General features: G+C 39.8%; 1 protein-coding gene across 3 annotated transcripts; it reads right to left on the reverse strand.

Moving 5' to 3' along the window:
• Window positions 1–226: 226 nt before the first annotated feature.
• trim24 (tripartite motif containing 24) lies at window positions 227–14281 on the reverse strand. Of its 3 annotated transcripts, none has more exons than XM_026147345.2 (19): window positions 13555–14281; window positions 11568–11686; window positions 11294–11441; window positions 11047–11179; window positions 10739–10855; window positions 10036–10150; window positions 9793–9939; window positions 9514–9628; window positions 8160–8299; window positions 7796–8011; window positions 7516–7638; window positions 7262–7409; window positions 7082–7139; window positions 6809–6935; window positions 4896–5188; window positions 4039–4150; window positions 2363–2437; window positions 1847–2008; window positions 227–1739 (listed from the first exon to the last, which is right to left on the reverse strand). In XM_026147345.2, exons 1-19 carry the CDS (start codon window positions 13826–13828, stop codon window positions 1191–1193), a joined length of 3171 nt encoding a protein of 1056 aa, XP_026003130.2. In that variant the 5' UTR covers window positions 13829–14281; the 3' UTR covers window positions 227–1190. The 3 variants fall into 3 exon arrangements, with proteins under 3 accessions (XP_026003130.2, XP_026003129.2, XP_026003128.2); XM_026147344.2 differs by having other exon boundaries at window positions 6818–6935; window positions 7796–8032; XM_026147343.2 differs by having other exon boundaries at window positions 7796–8032.
• Between the last annotated feature and the right edge of the window lie 5857 nt (window positions 14282–20138).

The following is a 20138-nucleotide window of genomic DNA, read 5'->3' on the forward strand; positions in this document are numbered from 1 at the left end:
GTGGTTTATAAAAGATTCGATTACAATCTACAACACGCGCATTTCAGAGTTGCACCCAGCATGGTCTTCTGCTGCTGCAGCCCATTTGTCCCTTTTGTAGATTTAGAGATGCTTTTCTGCATGTACTGCAGTAGACAAATGGCTCGTCGGTTCATAGCTCCAAAACATGAACTCTAAAATGACAACCAACAGATTATCACAGAGGGACGCAAGCACAAGCCAGATGTTCATGTAGCCCTGTTTATTACAAATACTGTAAATTCAGGTATTTTTATGCTCAACATTGTTAAGTTATTTACAGTATGCTTGATTAGTAATAAAGTAACAATATAGGCGAGAATATTAACGCTAATGATGTTGTGTCAGTTTTTGAGCCATTCTCATCTTGTAGAGCACAATTTGTAAAACATGACAATGACGACAGATTCTGACGTCTGAAATCTGAAGCATTTTTTTCTCGATACCAACAACAGAATACTGCTCTGTGGAAAGTGGAAACACAAGAGATGGTTTGACTGCAATCAATGTGGGACTTCCTTCTGTACAGAAACTACAGTACTTATTTGTTGCATACGTAGCGTTAATACCATACTAAAACAAAGCCTTTGCATTTTAACATTATTTGATCATGAAGGTAAAAGCCTAAACAGAAATGTTAGCATTAACACATTCTACATGCATTACCAATTTAAACTTTTATTTTTGGCTGCTTTCAAAATACATCATTATTTTGTACAGGTGACGAGCAACGTGACGACTGATAACCTGTACATATTGAACAAAGAATGTCATTTATGTGCTTTTCAGTGGCATCATCACTGAATATAATCTTTTACAAGATATCAAATGTCCATTCAGAGAAGAACACAGAGCTTTTTAGATCTTTGCTGTGGATCTAAAGCATAACTGCTACTAAAGCCCATTTAGTACAGCAGTTCTTTTCCTATTAAAATCCCAACTATAAATAATAGCTGAGCAATCTCTATAAACTATGCTAATCTGCACCATTCCCATCAAATAAAACATAAATAAAAATACAATCGTAAAAACAACATTCATACTACAAAACACAAACAAACAAAGGCATGATTGCAGCAAATGTAGGTCCCCACTGGGGCCCCTTCTGTGGAAGACTGGACTCATCCATCGTCATTATCAACAGTTCCTCTTCCTATCTGCTGTACATCCATCTATCGCTTCTCCTTGGCTGTGTCCACAGAAGCAGACGTCTCCTGCGGAGCTTCAGGTGGCTCTGTTGTTGTGTCCGTAGTAATCCGAGGTTTTACCTCTTTTGTGGAGCTGGAAGCTACTCCGTCTTTTGTGTCGCTCTGAGTTGCTGGAGAGCTTTCCGCCTGTTTTACAGCAGCAACATTTTCCTGCTTTACTTCGTCTGCAGGAGGTGCGTCTCCCTCTGTGGCAGCTATCGCTTTGCCCGTCATCTTCTCGCTCGTTTCAGCGTCCGACTTTTCCTTTGCTGCTGGTGTTGTTCTGTCTTCTAGAGGAGATGTGTCTTCCTCTACTGGGGGGATCCCCTTTTCTGCAGGGCTTTGTGGCTTATCTTTAACGTCAGCCGCACCGTCCTCCATCATCTCCTCTTCCTCGTCTATCTCGTCCTCTAAAGGGGGGATCATCTGTTCTTCCCTCCCACCGGGGAAGACCCTGTCTGGGTAAATGAGCTTCAGCTGCTCCTCGAAATAGTCCTCCAGGTACAAACCCGCACTGCCGACCTCTGAGGTTGGCTGGTAAAAAACAAAATTTCAGTTAAAGCAAAATAAAGGAAATATCAATTAAATAAAGCATGACTGGCATTTACAAAATAAAAAAAAAATACATAAATCAGACCAACCTTGTAATACTTAGCACAGTTGAAAAATATGAGCCTGACATCTGCAACAAAGCCCTCAGGACTGACATAACTTTCACCGTCTTTTGCCTTTGACTCCAGCTTCCTCTTTACTATTGACAAATCCATCGGGGTCTTTATAAGTTCTTTGTACCGTCTCGTCTCCTACGTTTAGAAGAAGAACAATAAAAGTTGAGCACCTAATCCAAGTGTTGTGTGAAACTCTCTCAAAAGTTATGAATCACTTTCATATGAGAAGATAGTTACAACAGAATTTATATAAAGTTACTGAGAGTGGAATGAGTAAAATTAAAAAGTACACGAGAAAAAAGTAACACATTGGCAAAAGTGGGAATAAAAACCCCACTTATTATAGTAAATAAAAATTTATAGATTTTTTTTTGCCTCATTTTACTTGAAATAATAGCACCGTAAAATAACATATCTAAAATAAAATAACATAAATAACATATCAGAATGCTCTACAGAAGTTTTGACTGAACATTGAATGCATCTTACTGAAGGAGAAGCTGGCTGCTGGAAGTCGGTGCTGAAGTCGTTGCAGAAAAGACGAAGAAGCAGCCTCTCACATTTCTAGATTTAAAAAAATGTAAAACTTTGTGTAAAGTTTAAAAAACAAAACGGTGAAAATGTGTAAAAATGTAAATCTTACAATTTAATTGAAAAATGTACAAAGTACAAAGACAACACATCAAATATTGATTAAAGAAAAATTCTGCATCACATCACAGTTTAAATAAGGCTAAGTTCACACTGCAGGTCTTAATGCTCAATTCTGATTTTTTGTCTGCTTGTTCACACTACAAATAAAATGCGACAGCAAACATGCTCTAGTGCATGCGCAAAAGAAGACGTCACACAAGAAGTCTCTCTGTTTAGAACCAGACCAAACAATATTGTTTGACTGATGGCCTTAATATAAAGACTTCGGACTTTACGTTTCCCAATTTTTGCTTTAAGTTATTTTTTTATTTACATAACAATGTAAATAACCTAATAATGATCCTTATTGCTGCTTTAGAGAGGAGCGGTGCTTCAAAGGATAGTTGCAGATTTCTGTCAGAATCTGCAGATTATACAGTACAAATAAAATGTTCACGTTTCTCCAACGTTGTCTTCCCAACAGTTTCACTAACATCTACGCTGGATGGCTTTTTATTTTATGTTCACACTTTGGTCAGTGCTAGATGTTTTTTTAAGGCAATGTTGACAGTGATACCCATTTAGGTTGGCTGTGTTTGGAGATGTTTGCCTGATAAAGTTGTTCAGCTTTCACGTCTGTGATTTTAACCTGAGCCATTAGCACTAATATACCACAAAACCATTGCAGATATTAGCTGCTGCACCAACAGTGCACTGGCCTGTCCCCTCTCCTCTTTAGCCTCTATGGAATGCAGTTTCATTGATTTTAAATGATAGTGACCAGAGAGATCTTACATAACTTTGGGTTTAGAAGCAACATTGTTGCTGTCCCTATGAACAGCAACAATGTTGCTTCAGGGACATGAGAACATTATGAAATGCTATTCTGAAGTCATTTAACCATTTTCCCCCCACAGAGCAGGAAATCTATCTCCAATGAGACTTTTAACAGGCTCAGACTTCTTTGATGCTCTTTTTAAATCCAACCTGACCTGCTGCTGTTAAATAACCAAATTATAGTTGTAAGACAGCGGTCCCCAACCCCCGGGTCACGGACTGGTACCGGTCCGTGCGTCGTTCGGTACTGGGCCGCAAGAATTTAGGCTTGGGTGTGAAATTTATGGTTTTCAGGGTTTTAATCTTTATTTTTTTTAATAATTTTTATCATTAACTCAATTTCCCTGGGTCTTTTCCCGTGTGTTATGAATTCATCTTCTGTTTTTTTGGTACCGGTACTGGTTTTATTTCATTTTATTTATCCGCGACACCTTAAAGGCTGGTCCGTGAAAATATTGTCGGACATAAACCAGTCCGTGGTGCAAAAAAGGTTGGAGACCGCTGTTGTAAGACATGTTTTTCATGGCAAGTCAGACCTTTCGTTTTTCCATTATGTACTAAAAAGAAAAGAAACTATGATACAATGCACTAGAAACTCAAACTAAAATCTTTTCAGTTGTAAAACAGAGGGTGCAGGCTGAAGGACTGAAACTAATTCGTGGACATAAATGTAAATGGCAGCTTGATTAGCATACCCTTCTGTCAACAGGTGGAAACTTTTCAGAGATGGGGGCATCCTTGCTGTCACAGTCGTACTCCATCTCGGGAGAGACAAGGTCTCGGCAGAATGAACAGAACCACTCGCCGCTGAGGAAAGATGTACGGTGAAGAAAAGCAGTTAGGAAACGCCCAATGATTGGACACCTGTTGCTGAATAAGATTAACATTTTATCTGCATAGAGCAGCCTGCACAGACTAACAAGCTAACTATGGGCAAGAATAATAACCATGCGCTCAACAGAGAGATTTTAGACTTCATCAATGCCAAACGGAGAAGGGATTTAAGACCAATTTCTACATTTATTCTATAAAGATAAAAAGGTGGAAGGTACAGAATTTTTTTTTTATTTCAGAATGGTTGAAGAAAAAAAATCTGTATTTTATTATGATGTTGATGGTCCAATATGCTTTATATACAACAACTATTACAGGCAATAACCATTTCAACTACACATGGCCTGTGGCCATCTCCCTGTACAACGCATCCACTTAACACACTGTTTGCTGCTACAACTACACGTTTCTTTTCCAACTATTTATTTATGAGTGACTTGTGTATGTATGTATGTATATATATGTATATATTGTACTATTCTTAGTTAGTGTATTGTCTGTCTTGTCTTAATGTTGGTTTAAAATGGAGCACTGTAACAAAAAATAATTTCCCCCAGGGATCAATAAAGTATTCTGATTCTGATTCTGACAATGTTCAGACCAGCTAAAATAGTCTAACAGAGGTTTTAGGGATGAAATGCACTCCTCCTCATGCACCCTGTCCACCTCTTGTTTATTCATGTGTGTCTATGCATGATCCCAAAAAGGCATCTCTCACCTGGGGGATTCATTCAGAGTGGGAATGTGACAGGCCAGATGAAAAACTTTGGGACACTTGTCGCAGCAGAGCAGTTCTCCTCCGTTCTGACAGACAGCGCACCAGTCCTCATTAGGATCTTCTTCGGGCTCGGCTCTCTTTTCAGACTCTGGCTGCGATTGGGGCTGAGGACGCCTGTCTTTGGAGTCTGATCCAGGGGGTGGTGCTGGTGGGGAGACCTTCTGCAGCTGCCGGGGCTTAGACTGTGCTCCAGTGCTGCTATCTGGCAGGCTAGAGCCGACGCTGGACTGCACCTGTAGGTGGGAGAGAGTGAAAAAGGAGCAATGATTTTGAGGCTGAACTAATGTAAAATAGCAGCGGAAGCCAGTGGTATCCCTCAGCCTCCTAGCAGATGCAATAATCCTATGTCGCCTTTTTCTCAAGTTCTGGCATTCACAAACTTGGATGCTCAGTCTTTTACAGATAAGGGTTAAAAATGAAAACATTTTAAATTTGATGCAAGCAACATGCTGCCAAAATCACCACTACTACTGTACTAATACTGCATCCCTGCTCCTTTGTGTTTGGGAAGTGAGACCACCAGCTGTGTTTTTGAGAGCAGTAATGTTTTCTCATAGTTATTTGATAAATGCTCAATAAGTTCAGGCCATTTTTGCCAAAGATTTTCCAATGGATGATAGGTCTGGACTGCTGATAGGCCAGTTTAACGCCTCCAACGTTTACTTTGGAGCCATGCTGTTGTAATATGAGCAGAATGTGTTTTAGGATTGTCTTGCTAAAATTAGGAAGTCCTAAAAAATAAAAAATAAAAACCACATTGGTGCATTCACATGTCTGAGCATTATGCTTCTCTATACTGTCACACATTCTGGAATTTGAACTTTTCTCCAATGGTGAGCTGAATGCTTTCTCTATTCAGGACAGAAGACTCCTGGAAATGAATTTCAATTCTTGATCTTTTAAAACATGACAAGTTTCCCAGCAGGGATGTGTGCATAAACTGGTAGCTTAAACGCTGCTGCTGTATATCAGTTTTGTCAGAATAAGCTGGCATCAAGGAGATCGAGGTTACTGCTCAGTTGAGTTGAGTGTTGCACATACCAAAGTAACAAGTTATTGTAATCACTTTACATTTTCAGTAATGCAATAATGTACTAGATTCAGTAATTATGCAAAATTTACAATTATTTTCTTACTGGCATTGCAAAAGGTTCTCCAGTTATCTGCACTCTAGGCAAATAAAAAGCTTTTTCCTTCCTGCCCATTTGCGCTAAAGTCAGATGAAGTGCAACGGTCTACAGCGGATATATGGGCATTACTTTTATTTTTACTGTATGAAAGGTGAAATGCAAGCTGCATGCAGAACAGATACAACTGTTTAATACTGCTAACAAAACTCAGTCTCTACAAGCAGCTCCACAAATGGCATGCTAACACAAAGCTTTGTTAAATCTGATTATATGCTGAACCCAGCCCGGCAGCCAGAGCCTGAACTTCAAAAGGTAAAAGCAGTGTTGAGCAGTTAGGCTTGAGTTATTATAGCCTGACTGCTATATTATTTACTTACATTTTCTTTGCATGCAAGACTTACCCTTTGCATTGTCTGGATACCAACAATAGTTTTCAGTGAGTTGTCAATCAGATGCAGTGATTTTCACCACAGATTTTCCTGTTTGTATACTGTATAACTATACACTGTATTTATAATACTGTGTAGTCACAAGCATTCTGTGTTGATTCTCAACTTTGTCTCTTATCCACAGACGGTTTATATTTCAAAAAGAATAACCACCTTTTTTGAAAATGGGCCGGTAATATGTCAAAGATCGATTTTTAATACGTTTTAGGAATGATACATTTGGATCAAAATGGCAAATCTGTAAATATCCTAAGTTTATAAATGCCACTCTTACGAAACGGACTTCGTCGTCGTCCTCAGGTTCGTCCTTTATGACAATAACAGGACCCGGAGAGGTTCTCCTTCGTCGCTTTAATGCAGGAGCTGATGGTGTCTCGGCAGTCTGCTTCCAAGAAGTCGTCCTTCAATACAGATTCCCACAGAGCAGTGTTTGATTTTTTTTTTAAAGAAAAAAAAAGTCTGCTATACATTCACAGTTAATCCATGATCACAATAATAAACTACAGGATTAAGTAGCACTGTGACAGATGCTCTGCTCACTTCTTACCCTGTGCTTCTGTCTGAAGATGATGGTTTTGCCATGGGGGAATTCTGCCTCCCTCGACCTTTAAAAGGAGGAAATTTTTTTATTTATTTGAAAACCAATCCCAAAATGGAGCTTTTAACTCAACTTCAGACCTTAAAAGCCATTTTTTGTAAATGAAAAGATCAATGTACAGATAATGACCTGCCATGTGATTAAGCATGGCTGTTCTGTCAGCAGTTGCTGAAGCTAGAATAGGAGGGAAATTGGGTTTGGGTACAGAGACAGTGATGGAGGGGACCGATCCACCAGGTTCACTCCTCTTGAGGAAAGATGACTCTGGTAGGCATCTCTAAAGGAAACAACGCCAAACAAAGTTCAGTTATCAGCAAATGCTTTCACTTTCTGGACTCATGTTGTGTCAGACTGAAAATCTTTATGATAACGGTCCTACAAACCTGGTGCAGTGACATCTGTGTAGCTGCTCCAGACGTGAGAGGCTGTGGAAAGCGGGAAACACCCTGTGACCCATCTGTAGGTTTAGGGGGGAAGCTGGAGGTATGGATCAGATCTCTCAAAGACTATATGTAGAAAAGACAAGTTCAAAGAACACTTAAAAGACTTAAAGATTTAAAAAAGAAAGAAAAAATGCATCAATTTGTCCCACTGTTTCATTTAGTAAAGGAAAAACAAACACTGATGTACTTAAATTTAACAAAACCTCACAACCTGACGTACCTGAGCAGCTGGGAAGCTCATGTTGTTAAGCAGAGATGATGTGGGGCTTCGAGGGTTGGGGTGGGAACTTCCATACCTGCGTCCTTGCTGTACCATGTTGGGGACACCTTGAGAGGGAGAGGAACCTCCATGGATAGGTCTGGTTGGTGGTGGGGGGCCAGGTAGCCTGACGTTTTGGTGCCATGACCACGAGTTAGGAGGGGGCCCCCTGGGGTGCTGTTGGGAAAGCTTGTCAACCTTGATCAAAGGAGTATTCGGCAAGATTAAAAGGCTACAGTATGTAGAAAAGTCCACAATATTTAAGAATATCTATGACTACATTTCATTCTTAGGCAGCCAAGGACAGCTTGAAAGATCCCTTTACCTGCATCTGGAGCTGTGCGAGTGTGCTCTGTCGCTGCTGAGCTGAAAGTGAAAGAGCTCCAGTGGGTGCTTCTGCTCTGGGACCTGTCTGGTGGTTGGTGATCGGTGGCCTACTGGGGCCTCTTTCTACTACCAGGGAACCTGCCCCAAAAAAGACAAACTACTACATAAACCGAAGACGCAGAACAATTTTTTTTTCTTCATGCAGTTTATGCCACCATCCCCAATATATGGAACCTAAATAACCCAAAGAAGTCCACGAATATTAATCAGTAGGATACCAAATGACTCAATATGACAACAGTCTGAACATCAGACTAATGTCACCATTTCTCTGATTGGATGATGGAGTGACTGAGGCAGCTCTTATGTGCTGATGGTCAGGTAAACTGAAAACAGTGAAATAACTTTAACATTGCCATGGACTGAGAGGGTGATGACCAAGAAAGAAACCTCTCCTCCAAAATCGACACCTTCAGGCTCAACTGAAACTTGCAGCTGTCCATGTGGACAACTTGGACGCTTTCTGGGGAGAAGTTTTATGGTCAGACGAGACAAAGTTTTATCTAATTGGCCTCAAAAACAAGGCGTATGTTTGGACTAGTAAAGATAAGGCTTTCATAGCAATGAACACTGCAGCACTTGTCAAGCACGGTGGCTGCAGCATGATGCTCTGGGACTGTTTTGCTGTCAGTGTTACTGGTTTATTGTACAGATTGGTTAGAATACCAAAGGAGTAGGACTTTCCTACAAATTCATCAACTTCAACTCTGATCATCAGCTGGGTGCTCCAACAGGACAATCATCCCAAACAAGCCATTCCAAATCTGAAATGGATAAAGCAGGCTAGCCTTAAGCTTCCCAAAGCCTCAACTATACTGAAAATTTGTGTACTATGCTTAAAGGCCGGGCCCTGTGAAAATAAATGTGAGATGAAGGCTCTATGACTACCATGTTTTAAACCATTTTAGACCATAGCTGTAAATGCATAAAATTTACAACAATCACTTTCAGCACTGATAAGCATAATTGAATTTGAACTTTTAAAAACATACAAAAAAAACATCAGTAAATTTGTTGAATAAATAACACTAATGAGCAAAGGTACACATAAAATTTGGAGTTATTTCTGTTATCAAATGCTTGACCATAGAACAACCCAGTCATAACCTTTCTACTGTAGGGTCTTTGCCTCATGTTATAAAGTGTGGAAATCGGGCACTATAAAAATGGATTTGAATTTTTAGGGCCCACATGATCCTTTCAAATGTGCTGTTCTGCAGCCAGTTAGCTTTTGTTCTTGCTACCATCAGTATACATTGCCTCTTATACATGAGAGCAGCTGACAGCCTTACCGAGGTCTACATTTGTAGCCCAGAAACCGGAGCGACACTGGAATCGAACTGAGCTCTGAGGGACGATGGAGGGACTGCAGTGTGCTCTCATCAGGTAATGGATCTGGTAAAGGAGCTAGGAGGAGGAGAAAAAGACAGGGACATTTTAAGGTCACTGAGATTACCAAGTTTTGCAGATAATATTACATATTAGAAAAATGACAAAAACAAGTAATAGCTACAATGTACTTTATAGTGTACAGTAATCCACATTGCTGTTTGATGCTAAAAGTTACACACCAGTCTCTTGCAGTAGAGCAGAGCTGTCCCGCTGTGGCTAGCTGTGGCCCATTTGGTGAAGCTAATGACGTGGTCTAGGTGCCTGCCTAGAGAGTTGACTTCTTCCTGCTGCTTTTTCAAACCCAACTCATGGTCCTTAGTTAAAGCCTGGGGGGAAATGTGTAAGTTTATTTAAAAAAATTAAAATTAAAATTAAAAGAAACCCAAACATCACTACACCTAAAGAAATCAGGTCACACGTACCTCAAGCTGGTTAACCAGAATCTTTCCCTTCCTGTTGATCTCCATTATCAAGTTACAGATGGACTTCTTTATTTCATTAGTTACAGCTTTCCGATTTTCCTCAACTTGCTGCAGTCTGTGAAGTGAAATTCATATAATGCTCACTTTAATCTGGATTTTATTTCAGTCTAATTTTTAAGGGACTTTATTATGCTTTTTCTTTTCCACATGTTAATTTTAAACGATCAGGTCATCGTGTATGCCAGAATTCCCTGTAGCCATAAGCTCCAGATTTAAACAGTGTTTTCTACTCTTGACTCTACGCAGGTGGATGTTGTTAATATGGCCATCTCAAGCACACAGAGCTGGCTGTGAGCACAGCGGCCCCACCCAACTGCTGTTTACAAAGCGCAGCCAATCAAAGGAAGGATGGTTTAAAGGGGAACTGCTAATTTTAGAAAGCGGATCAACTGAGAGTCCGCATTGAGGCCCAGGAAAAGTTAAATAAAGATGACTTGAAACAGCAAGTCACGTAAAGCTACTGGAGTGGAATCCAAGAATATAAATCAAGTGGAAATCCCTTTTAATTTAATTAAAACCAAAATCCTAAATTCATACAGCTCAATTTTCCACTTCAATATTTTTTATGGCAAAACGCTTTATATCTGCAGTGGAGCTAAAACAGGTTCTCTGATCAAGCTCCAGCTGTGCAGAGTAAATTTACCCGCCGTTGATGCAGCTGGATACTTCCTCGATGGCTTTTCTTTTCTCTTGCAGCTGCTGCGTCATGGTCTCGAGACACTGCCTGTGGTTTCTGTATGCATCCTCTAAAAACTGGTAGCTAAACACAAAGATGTTTAAGCATGAATAATCAGGTACAAATAGACACCTGTTATCAAACAACACAACATGGAAAAATTGTGTGTTTAAAAGCTGTGGCAGGCTTAACCACAATGCACTTAATTGTGCTGCAACACCATTGTCTTAAACAGCTATAAACCTACTGTGAATAGAGAAATACATTCTCCATACTTGTGATCTTTGTGCTTAAGGAGCTGACAGTCTCGGCAGGTAAGTCGGTCACAAGTCTCACAAAACAGCTTCAGCGGTTCCTGCTTGTGGATGTCACAAAAGACGGGTCTCTGTGTGGATAGGCTGACAGCATCTGGTGTATAAACAAGGAGGGAAGCGTAACGTCACAGATCAGGAATGTCACGGAGAAGAATCACCATGTTAACAATTACAGGAAAAACAGGTGGCTTTCCTGGAAAGAAAATACCTGGAGACATCTCCTCCTTCTGGCGTATGGTGTGGTCCCTGGTAAACTTAACCCTCTGGTGTGCCTCAATGCACGTGACACACAGAAACTCCACGCACTCCACACAGTAACCTGTTGCCTCTGTGTTGTCATCACAGCTCATGCACACCTTTAAAGACAAAAATCAATGGAAGGGTAAAAATAAAATCAGTTGTGTAGTTACAGGAATGTGGTATCACAATAAAATCAAAGCTCAGGGAAAGGAACAGCTCAGGTTATAAGCTCAACGACTAACCTGCGTGGTTTTCTCCACAGTGCTGCTTGGCACCTCGGCAGAATCCTTTACAAAGAAATTGTCCAGCACATCCATCTCCCAGCACTCTTGTCTGCATACTGGACATCGAATGCCCACCACTGGAGTGAACACAGACATTACTAAAGACATTAGCTCAAAAAACACCATACGAAACACGGCCGCTTAAAACAAAGCTCATCCCTCAGACTGCTCTAAACACTCCATTTCAGACAGTCTGGTTCTACTCTTGATTTTCTCCCTTTAAGGACTTTATTTACAGGATAATGCAGAACTGCATGAGATCTATATGATGTCTAAATAATACTGTAATGAAGACTCTTTTAAATCAACTGATTGTAAAGGTCGTATTATCAGCGCTAATTAAGCCTGTTTCAAAAACAGAAAGAACAGTTTGAAACTGCTGCAGAGAAATTGAGATGACACAGTGGACTTCTAAGGAGTCAGAAATAAATCAAGCATAACTAAAACGAATTTTTCTGCTCAGGAACGTAAGCAAATAGCTGTGATTTGGGATCTAAATCAAAAAATAATAATGCCTGTTTTTTGTAAAATTTTAAAATTCATCCATAACAAGAAAAATTATATTTCAGCAATAACAATATAATTTTGAGTAAAGAGCGTACGCATTCTGGTGGATTAACCATTACAGAAAGATAAAAAAATGATTTTGGTAATTATCACTACTGTTAATTTACGGCAGCTGTTACATAAACTTTACATTGGGTGATGGGCTAATAAATGAGTTAAGCACTATCTCTCTCTCTCTCTCTCTCTCTCTATATATATATATATATATATATATATATATATATATATATATATATATATATATTCGTTTTAGTTATGCTTGATTTATTTCTGACTCCTTAGAAGTCCACTGTGTCATCTCAATTTCTCTGCAGCAGTTTCAAACTGTTCTTTCTGTTTTTGAAACAGGCTTAATTAGCGCTGATAATACGACCTTTACAATCAGTTGATTTAAAAGAGTCTTCATTACAGTATTATTTAGACATCATATAGATCTCATGCAGTTCTGCATTATCCTGTAAATAAAGTCCTTAAAGGGAGAAAATCAAGAGTAGAACCAGACTGTCTGAAATGGAGTGTTTAGAGCATGTATGTGTGTGTTAAAAATTTAATAGTAATGATTGCATTTTTATCTTTTAAGGCTTGTAGAAAGAGCCATTTCAAATATAGGGGGCTGAATTTTAAAAATCAGATATGTTAAAACACATGAGGTGTATTTAAACCATGAAGTTTATTGTGATACTTCAAAAAAATAACAATTTCAATTAGACTTTTCTAAATAGACTTTGTCTCTAGTAGTAACATTTCAAAAAAATTGTGATAATGTTCTTCCCTACTTTCCTAAAATTAATTTTTAAAAATTCATATTTTTATATCACTTGTTTATTGTGTTTATTTATTAAAACTTGGAACTTTTTTGTTGCAATTTTCAAACTCTCATATCTTTAAGACATATTAAAGTGTGCAGCATAATGCTGGAGATTATCTATCAATCTGTAGTAGCTGTTATCCATTTCAGTGTATGTGTGTGTGCGCATGTTTGGGGGAGCGGGGACAGTTGTCAGTCCTAGAGATGACAGCAGGACCAACAAACCTTTCAACATCATTGGCCAAAGTCTAGAGGCTGGAGTGGAGAGACAGCAGGAGTTGAGTCAAAAACTCCTGCCGTGAGTCAATAAGGGACAAAAGATCATAGAAAACTGCTCTCCTTTATGGACATGGACTGTTCCACTCCATACTGATGCCCGATTTAGACTAGACCCCTTTTAACTCCACGCAGTAACCTTCCACCTAACCCACTGTGCGCCTCCCGATAAATCTAACATTACATGACTACACAGTAATTTGGGGGAATTGATGTGGAATAGCCCACACATAATCAAAACGTCATGGTTTGCTTATCACAGACAAACTTTATCTGTGAGCCAATTTTCCTCACATGACTTGCTGTTGTCAACTTGGCCTTGGGTGTCGCGTCTTGGTTCGGCACTCATGAAGGGGGCAGGTAGGCACCTCTTGCAGAAGGAGTGGAGACACGGCAGGAGTTTGGGCTCCCTGTTGTGAAAGCTCAACTTGCAGACAGGACACGTATCCATGAGCCCGAATGTGGCTTGCTGTTTCAGTCTCTCTTCTTCCGCTGGTAAACTTTCTGCCTCGTTTTCCACGATGATGACAATGTCGTCGTTTTCAGCAGTTTCGGCACTTTCGTCCATTGTCTCAGTCGCTACAGCTACCCGAGCTTTTCAATCAGTTAATCAACACACTTAGCGTTACAGTCGAAAACAAAGAACAGCTTTTATTCCTCTGACTTAAAGAAGATAAATATTAAACGATTACTGCATTAAAACCAAGGTTCATTCATGCTTCACGCAGTATTGCTTAACTGTACAGCAGCTTTAGTTAACTAAAGTGCATTTCTGTCCTTTAGGGAAGCTACGTTAGCATCGTAGCCTAGTTTTACTGTGCATATGCTAAACGCGTAAAAAAACACTCCATGGTCTGTGGCGGGTCTTATCAAAACAACAGAAAGATAACCGCACACAGTAAATTATTGATTTAAACAAGGCTACACATACTGTGTTCTAAAGCTCACATATTAGCAGGGATTGTCGACTGTCTGTGTATTCGCAGCTAAAAACACATACCATATAATACCCACACGGCACCGCGTTATTTTAACGCGTTTACGGTGTCCTGGTGAGGACAAACTACACATGGAACGACTTGATATTTTGACGAGATATTATAAGATAAGATAAGATAACCTTTATTAGTCCCACACGTGGGAAATTTGTTTTGTCACAGCAGGAAGTGGACAGTGCAAAAGTTATGAGGCAAAAATTAGAATACAATAAGAATAAATACAGTACACAACTGTACAGAATAGAATAAAATAAAATACTATATACAGTAGAATAAAATAAAATAAATATACAATAAGATAAAAATAGAATACAAATACAAATACTATATACAACTGAGTAAAAATACAACGATGACAGAAAGGATTATTGCACTTAGTATTATTGCATATGTATGGATGTGTGTGCTTGATCAGTTAAAGTCTTTATTATGGAGTCTGACAGCAGTGGGGAGGAAAGACCTGCGAAATCTCTCCGTCCCACACCGTGGGTGCCGCAGTCTCCCACTGAAGGAGCTGCTCAGTGCTGTCACAGTCTGCTGCATGGGGTGGGAGATGTTGTCCATCAGGGATGACAGCTTAGCCGCCGTTCTCCTGTCACTCACCACCTCCACTGGGTCCAGAGGGCATCCTAGAACAGAGCTGGCCCTTCGGATCACCCTGTTCAGTCTCTTCCTGTCCCCAGCAGAGATGCTTCCGCCCCAGCAGACCACGCCATAAAAGATAGCAGAAGCCACAACAGAGTCATAGAAGGTCTTCAGGAGTGGGCCCTCCACTCCAAACGACCTGAGTCTCCGCAGCAGGTACAGCCTGCTCTGCCCTTTCCTGTAGAGGGCGTCTGAGTTATGAGTCCAGTCCAGTCTATTGTTCAGATGAACACCAAGGTACCTGTAGCTGTCCACAGCCTCAATGTCCATACCTTGGATGTTCAGTGGTTGCAGTGGAGAATGCTTGTGCCTGCGGAAGTCTACCACCAGTTCCTTGGTTTTACTGGCGTTGATCTGGAGGTAGTTCAGCTGGCACCAGTCCACAAAGTCTTGGGTCAGACCTCTGTACTCCTTGTCGTCCCCATCAGTGATGAGGCCGACTATTGCAGAGTCATCAGAGAACTTCTGCAGGAAGCACTGGGTGGAATTGTGGGAGAAGTCTGCAGTGTAGATGGTGAAGAGGAACGGAGCCAGAACCGTTCCCTGTGGGGCCCCCGTACTGCAGACGACCCTGTCCGACACACAGCCCTGAGTCCTCACATACTGTGGTCGGTCGGTGAGGTAGTCCAGGATCCAGGTAGTGAGGTGATGGTCCACTCCAGAGTTCACCAGCTTGTCCTTTAGAACCGAGGGAAGAATGGTGTTGAAGGCACTGGAGAAATCAAAGAACATGATTCTCACAGTGCTTCCAGCGGTCTCCAGGTGAGCGAGGGAACGATGTAGGAGGTGAATGACGGCATCATCCGCTCCAATGCCAGGCTGGTAGGCAAACTGAAGTGGGTCCAGTGATGAGCTTATTAGGCGCCGAAGCTTATGTGGCTTATATTAACCCTCTACTGCATAGTTTTGCCCTGAGGCAACAAACCACATTTTCATGCCTTACACTGGCCCTTCAAACAAACAAAAAAAACTTTCTTTTTTTTTAAATTTTTCTCAAATAATGCTACCAGGCACATATCTTTCCAATAAAATGATGAGTTGAAGGTGGTGTGACTTTATTTTTGGGGCGGGGAGGACCCCTTTCTGCAAGCTGCACTCCATGAGAGGCATCTCCATTAGGAGGCAAGATAAAGATAACTATTTTACATGTTTATAGTGAAATAAATGTATATAAAAATACTTGTATGTGCATGAATATGTTAAGAAACATATTTGATTGTTTGTTCTACTTTTTAAAAATTATTTATACAGTAAAACTGTTAATTTTCATTTGTTGCCTCAAGGCAACACTGTGCAGTTAGCCTAATTTTTTTCAGGCAATATAATGCATTAGCATATGTGTGTAGAGATGTGTTTGTGTGCATTTATATGATCATAGTCAATGTGTTTTACTTTGCAATCTACTCATAATTACAGGACATTGACGTAAAAACCTTTTATGGAAGGAAACCAAGGGAATGTGCACTTTCTGTCCTCAGAAAGTGAGGACAGTGAGCTATCATAGAGTGACAGTGAAGTAGAGGAGTGGGTCCTTGAATCAGGTTTGACGGACACTTAGGAGCTCAGGGGTCAGTTGGTAAAGTAACTGTGTCTGTGTGTGTGTTAGTGTGTGTGTGTGGTCGTGTATTACTTATTGTTGTGGAGACACAAATTTGTTTACACACTCACATTGTGAGGTCTCGCCTACTTTATGGGGACAAATTGCAAGGTAAATCATTCAATTTCAATTCAATTGTCCCCAAAAGTGATGGAAACACAACGTGTGTGCGTGCATGTGCATGGGGTTAGGGTCAAATGTTGGATGTATTCTGGTGTTTCATTGTTCTGTGAAATGTTTACATTGTTTATTTGTTGCTTATTTATTTGTTCATCCTTGTTGTACTTATAAAACTTATTATAGAATAACTTGGTGTTTGACTACCCTTGTCGCACAGTGTTGTCTTGAAGCAACAAACCAATATCTGTTTGGAGGGGGGGGGGGGCAGGGTGTCAAATTTTATGATTTATATACTATTAGGCAGAGGTGTGGACTCGAGTCACATGACTTGGACTCGAGTCAGACTCGAGTCATTAATTTTATGACTTTAGACTTGACTTGAAAAAATGTTCTAAGACTTGTGACTTGACTTGGACTTTTACACCAATGACTTGGGACTTGAATTGGACTTGAACCGGTTTACTTGAAAAGACTTGATATTTTACCCCAAATATAAAATTTAACATGCATAATATATAGAGATTGAAAATGTGACGTCATTCACGGGTAGAACCGCAAAGGATTCTGGGAACTCGTGGCAAGCGGTACTAGCGCACGCAGGCTTTCAATTGAAATCAGTTATACAGCGATAAAAAGAAACAAAAATGTCAAGAAGCCGTTGTATTATTAACTGCAATAGCCGGTCGCATGACAGCCACGGGAAGCCGACGGGTAAAGAGATCGGTTGTTATCGGATTATGTCGTTGAAGAGAAATTGTTCAAGCCATGTTTCCGAAGTAACAAAGACGCGAAGGATGGCCTGGATCGCAGCCATTCAAAGACCAAATATAACGTCCCAGAACACTCCAGCTCACAGGTTAGTCTGCTCCAAGCATTTACACGAAGGTCAGTGTTTTTTAGTAGTTAATACGTCATTTTCATAACATAATTGGTGATATAGGTTACAAGCAAGTCTGGCGCTGAACAGAAATTGTCGCGCTATGCTCCTTTATTTATTGTGCATAAATAGTGAATTGTCCTGACACAATATTGCGTTTCGCTTCTGTTATTATGGTACATTGACAAAAACATATACTTTTATTCACAGGATAAAACAGGTTTTTTGTATCACCAATTGCCCAGTACGATTACAGCATACAGTATTATTGTCACTGCTACATTTCTGTGATGCTACCAGAAATTATTTCCACTACTAATTAATTACCGTTGAGCTCAAAGGTTATATTAATAAACGGTTAACGAATGTGTATTTATGACGACGATTTGTGAGACTGGTAAACTTATGATACGTACGATGGTCTTTACTTTCTACACGGTGCATTTCAAGGTCCTGCACCCATCCGTCGGTAAACTGTACCTGGGCTTGTTGCAGTGACCGGAAGTTACTAAACTTCATGAGTGTATGCACTCACTCCAAGAACCGTATAATTATAAATATGCATATAAATATGCTAAGATGAGATAGCTGACTTCATCTAACTAGCAAATGTTGTCCAGGCTACGTTGGTGATACAGTTTTTTTTAATGTGTATGATATTTTTGTCATGCGATTTTAAAGCTGGTCCTACAACCGCATCCAAGAATAACATGCAGCTTATCTCAGCACTGTCGGTGAAAATTATTCTTGGAGCTAGGTTTAATTGAGCTGCATTTTAAAGAGGTGCAATTTCACAATTTGTGTATATTTTCTAAGTTCACTATTTTGTCATGTGTTGAGAAAAACACAGATTTTAAAATTACATGGTCTAATATTTACATTTAGCATATAACTGCAACATTATTTTTTCTTTTTTCTTTTTTTAAAGACTCGAAAGGACTTGAAATTCAAAGTTTCAGACTTGTGACTTGACTCGGACTTTTACACCAGTGACTTGAGACTCGACTCTGACTTGCCTGACATTACTTGAGACTTGAGGATAAAGACTTGAGACTTACTTGAGACTTGCAAAACAATGACTTGGTCCCACCTCTGCTATTAGGGACCCTAAAGCTCCCCCAAAATAGGGAGAAATATTTTTTTCCCCAAAAATTAAAAAGTCATGCAGTAGAGGGCTAACATGGCAAGTTACATTCAAAGGTAATCTATTACAGATGTTTGAGGTTATCCTTGAAAGGCATAGATACAAGAGTGTGCACCTGGGAGTGCTTTTGTGGTCACAATGGCCTGCCATGCTGTGGTTATTTGATGATACTTGCTCTGTCCCATAGTTGTGAGTTTTCTGTTTGTTTGTTTTTTGTTTTTTGTTTTTTTGTTTGTTTTGTTTTTTTCTTTCTTGCTTTGTGTTTGTTTGTTTTTTTTGTTCGTTTCTAATTTAAAAATGAAAATAAAGCTTAGGGAAAAAAAGGTATTCTATTAATGTTATTATTGTTTTTATTGGAAAAAAAAACATTAGTATAAGTATTAGTATAAATTAATATAATTTCCAGGTCAATCATAAATCAAAGACTTTTTTGTACAGTTGTCATTATAGTATTGTATAGTTAGTAATTAGTACCCTTTTATCCCTAAATTTAGCATATTATTTGTTGTAAATCCTAGTTTTATATCTCTTGGAGATATATCTTTTATATACTTATATAAATGCACCATAGGGGGCTTGGGGTGAAACAGCATTTCGGTACACTGTAAACTGTGTATACTCATGTATTGACAATAAAGATCTTGAATCTTGAAAGACTTTTCAATACTAGGCAGATGGGATGTACCACTATGAGGGTGGAGTGGAATAGTCCCATTGATAATACCCTTTAATTTCCCTCTCACCTTTTGGCTTTCAACACCGTGTCACCTGAAGAACTGGGCCCTATTTCAGGAAGCCGGTTTAGTGCAAACTCTGAGTAAGTAAACCCTGAGTTAACGAAAACTCTGGGTTTTCGGTTTCACAAAGCGAGTTTAGATTAATTCTGAGTGAGTTACTATGACGACACACTCCGTGAAGCTAACCTGCCCCCTAGCAGGTTTACTTCAACTAACCCTGACTTTCTCCGCCTCTGTGTCGGAAACCTGACTGTAGGAAGTGTCAGACATGGCGTGCCCCTTCCTTGAAGAGCCAGTAGATGTTGAAGCCCAAATTCTCCGCAGAGCTCTCCGCCAGGAGAGAGTGATTAGAGCGCGTTTGGACATTTTATCATTTCCTGATGATTTCCTGTGTGAATGTTACCGTTTTTCAGCACAATCTATAATTCATTTGAATAACATCCTCAGGCTTAATATTACTCATGTGACACATCGCGGACATTCTCTCAGTTCTGTACATATTATTTGTATTGCACTTCGTTTTTGCAAACGGGAGCTTTCTGTATAATATTGGTGACGCTGAACACGTTTCCAAGGCTACCGTCTGTCGGGCAGTCAGGAATGTTACAGTTGCACTGAAACGTCTCCTGTACTCGTTTGTGGTGTTCCCCGGTCATAGACCCACACGATTTATCAAAGAGGGATTCCACAAAATTGCAGGTATCAGGATGAACAAAACTTAATTCATGATGTGGTGATACTTGAACTACTACTTAAATTT

Source organism: Astatotilapia calliptera, chromosome 17 (assembly GCF_964374335.1).
Source record: "Astatotilapia calliptera chromosome 17, fAstCal68.1, whole genome shotgun sequence".
In the NCBI taxonomy this organism is placed as follows: domain Eukaryota; kingdom Metazoa; phylum Chordata; class Actinopteri; order Cichliformes; family Cichlidae; genus Astatotilapia; species Astatotilapia calliptera.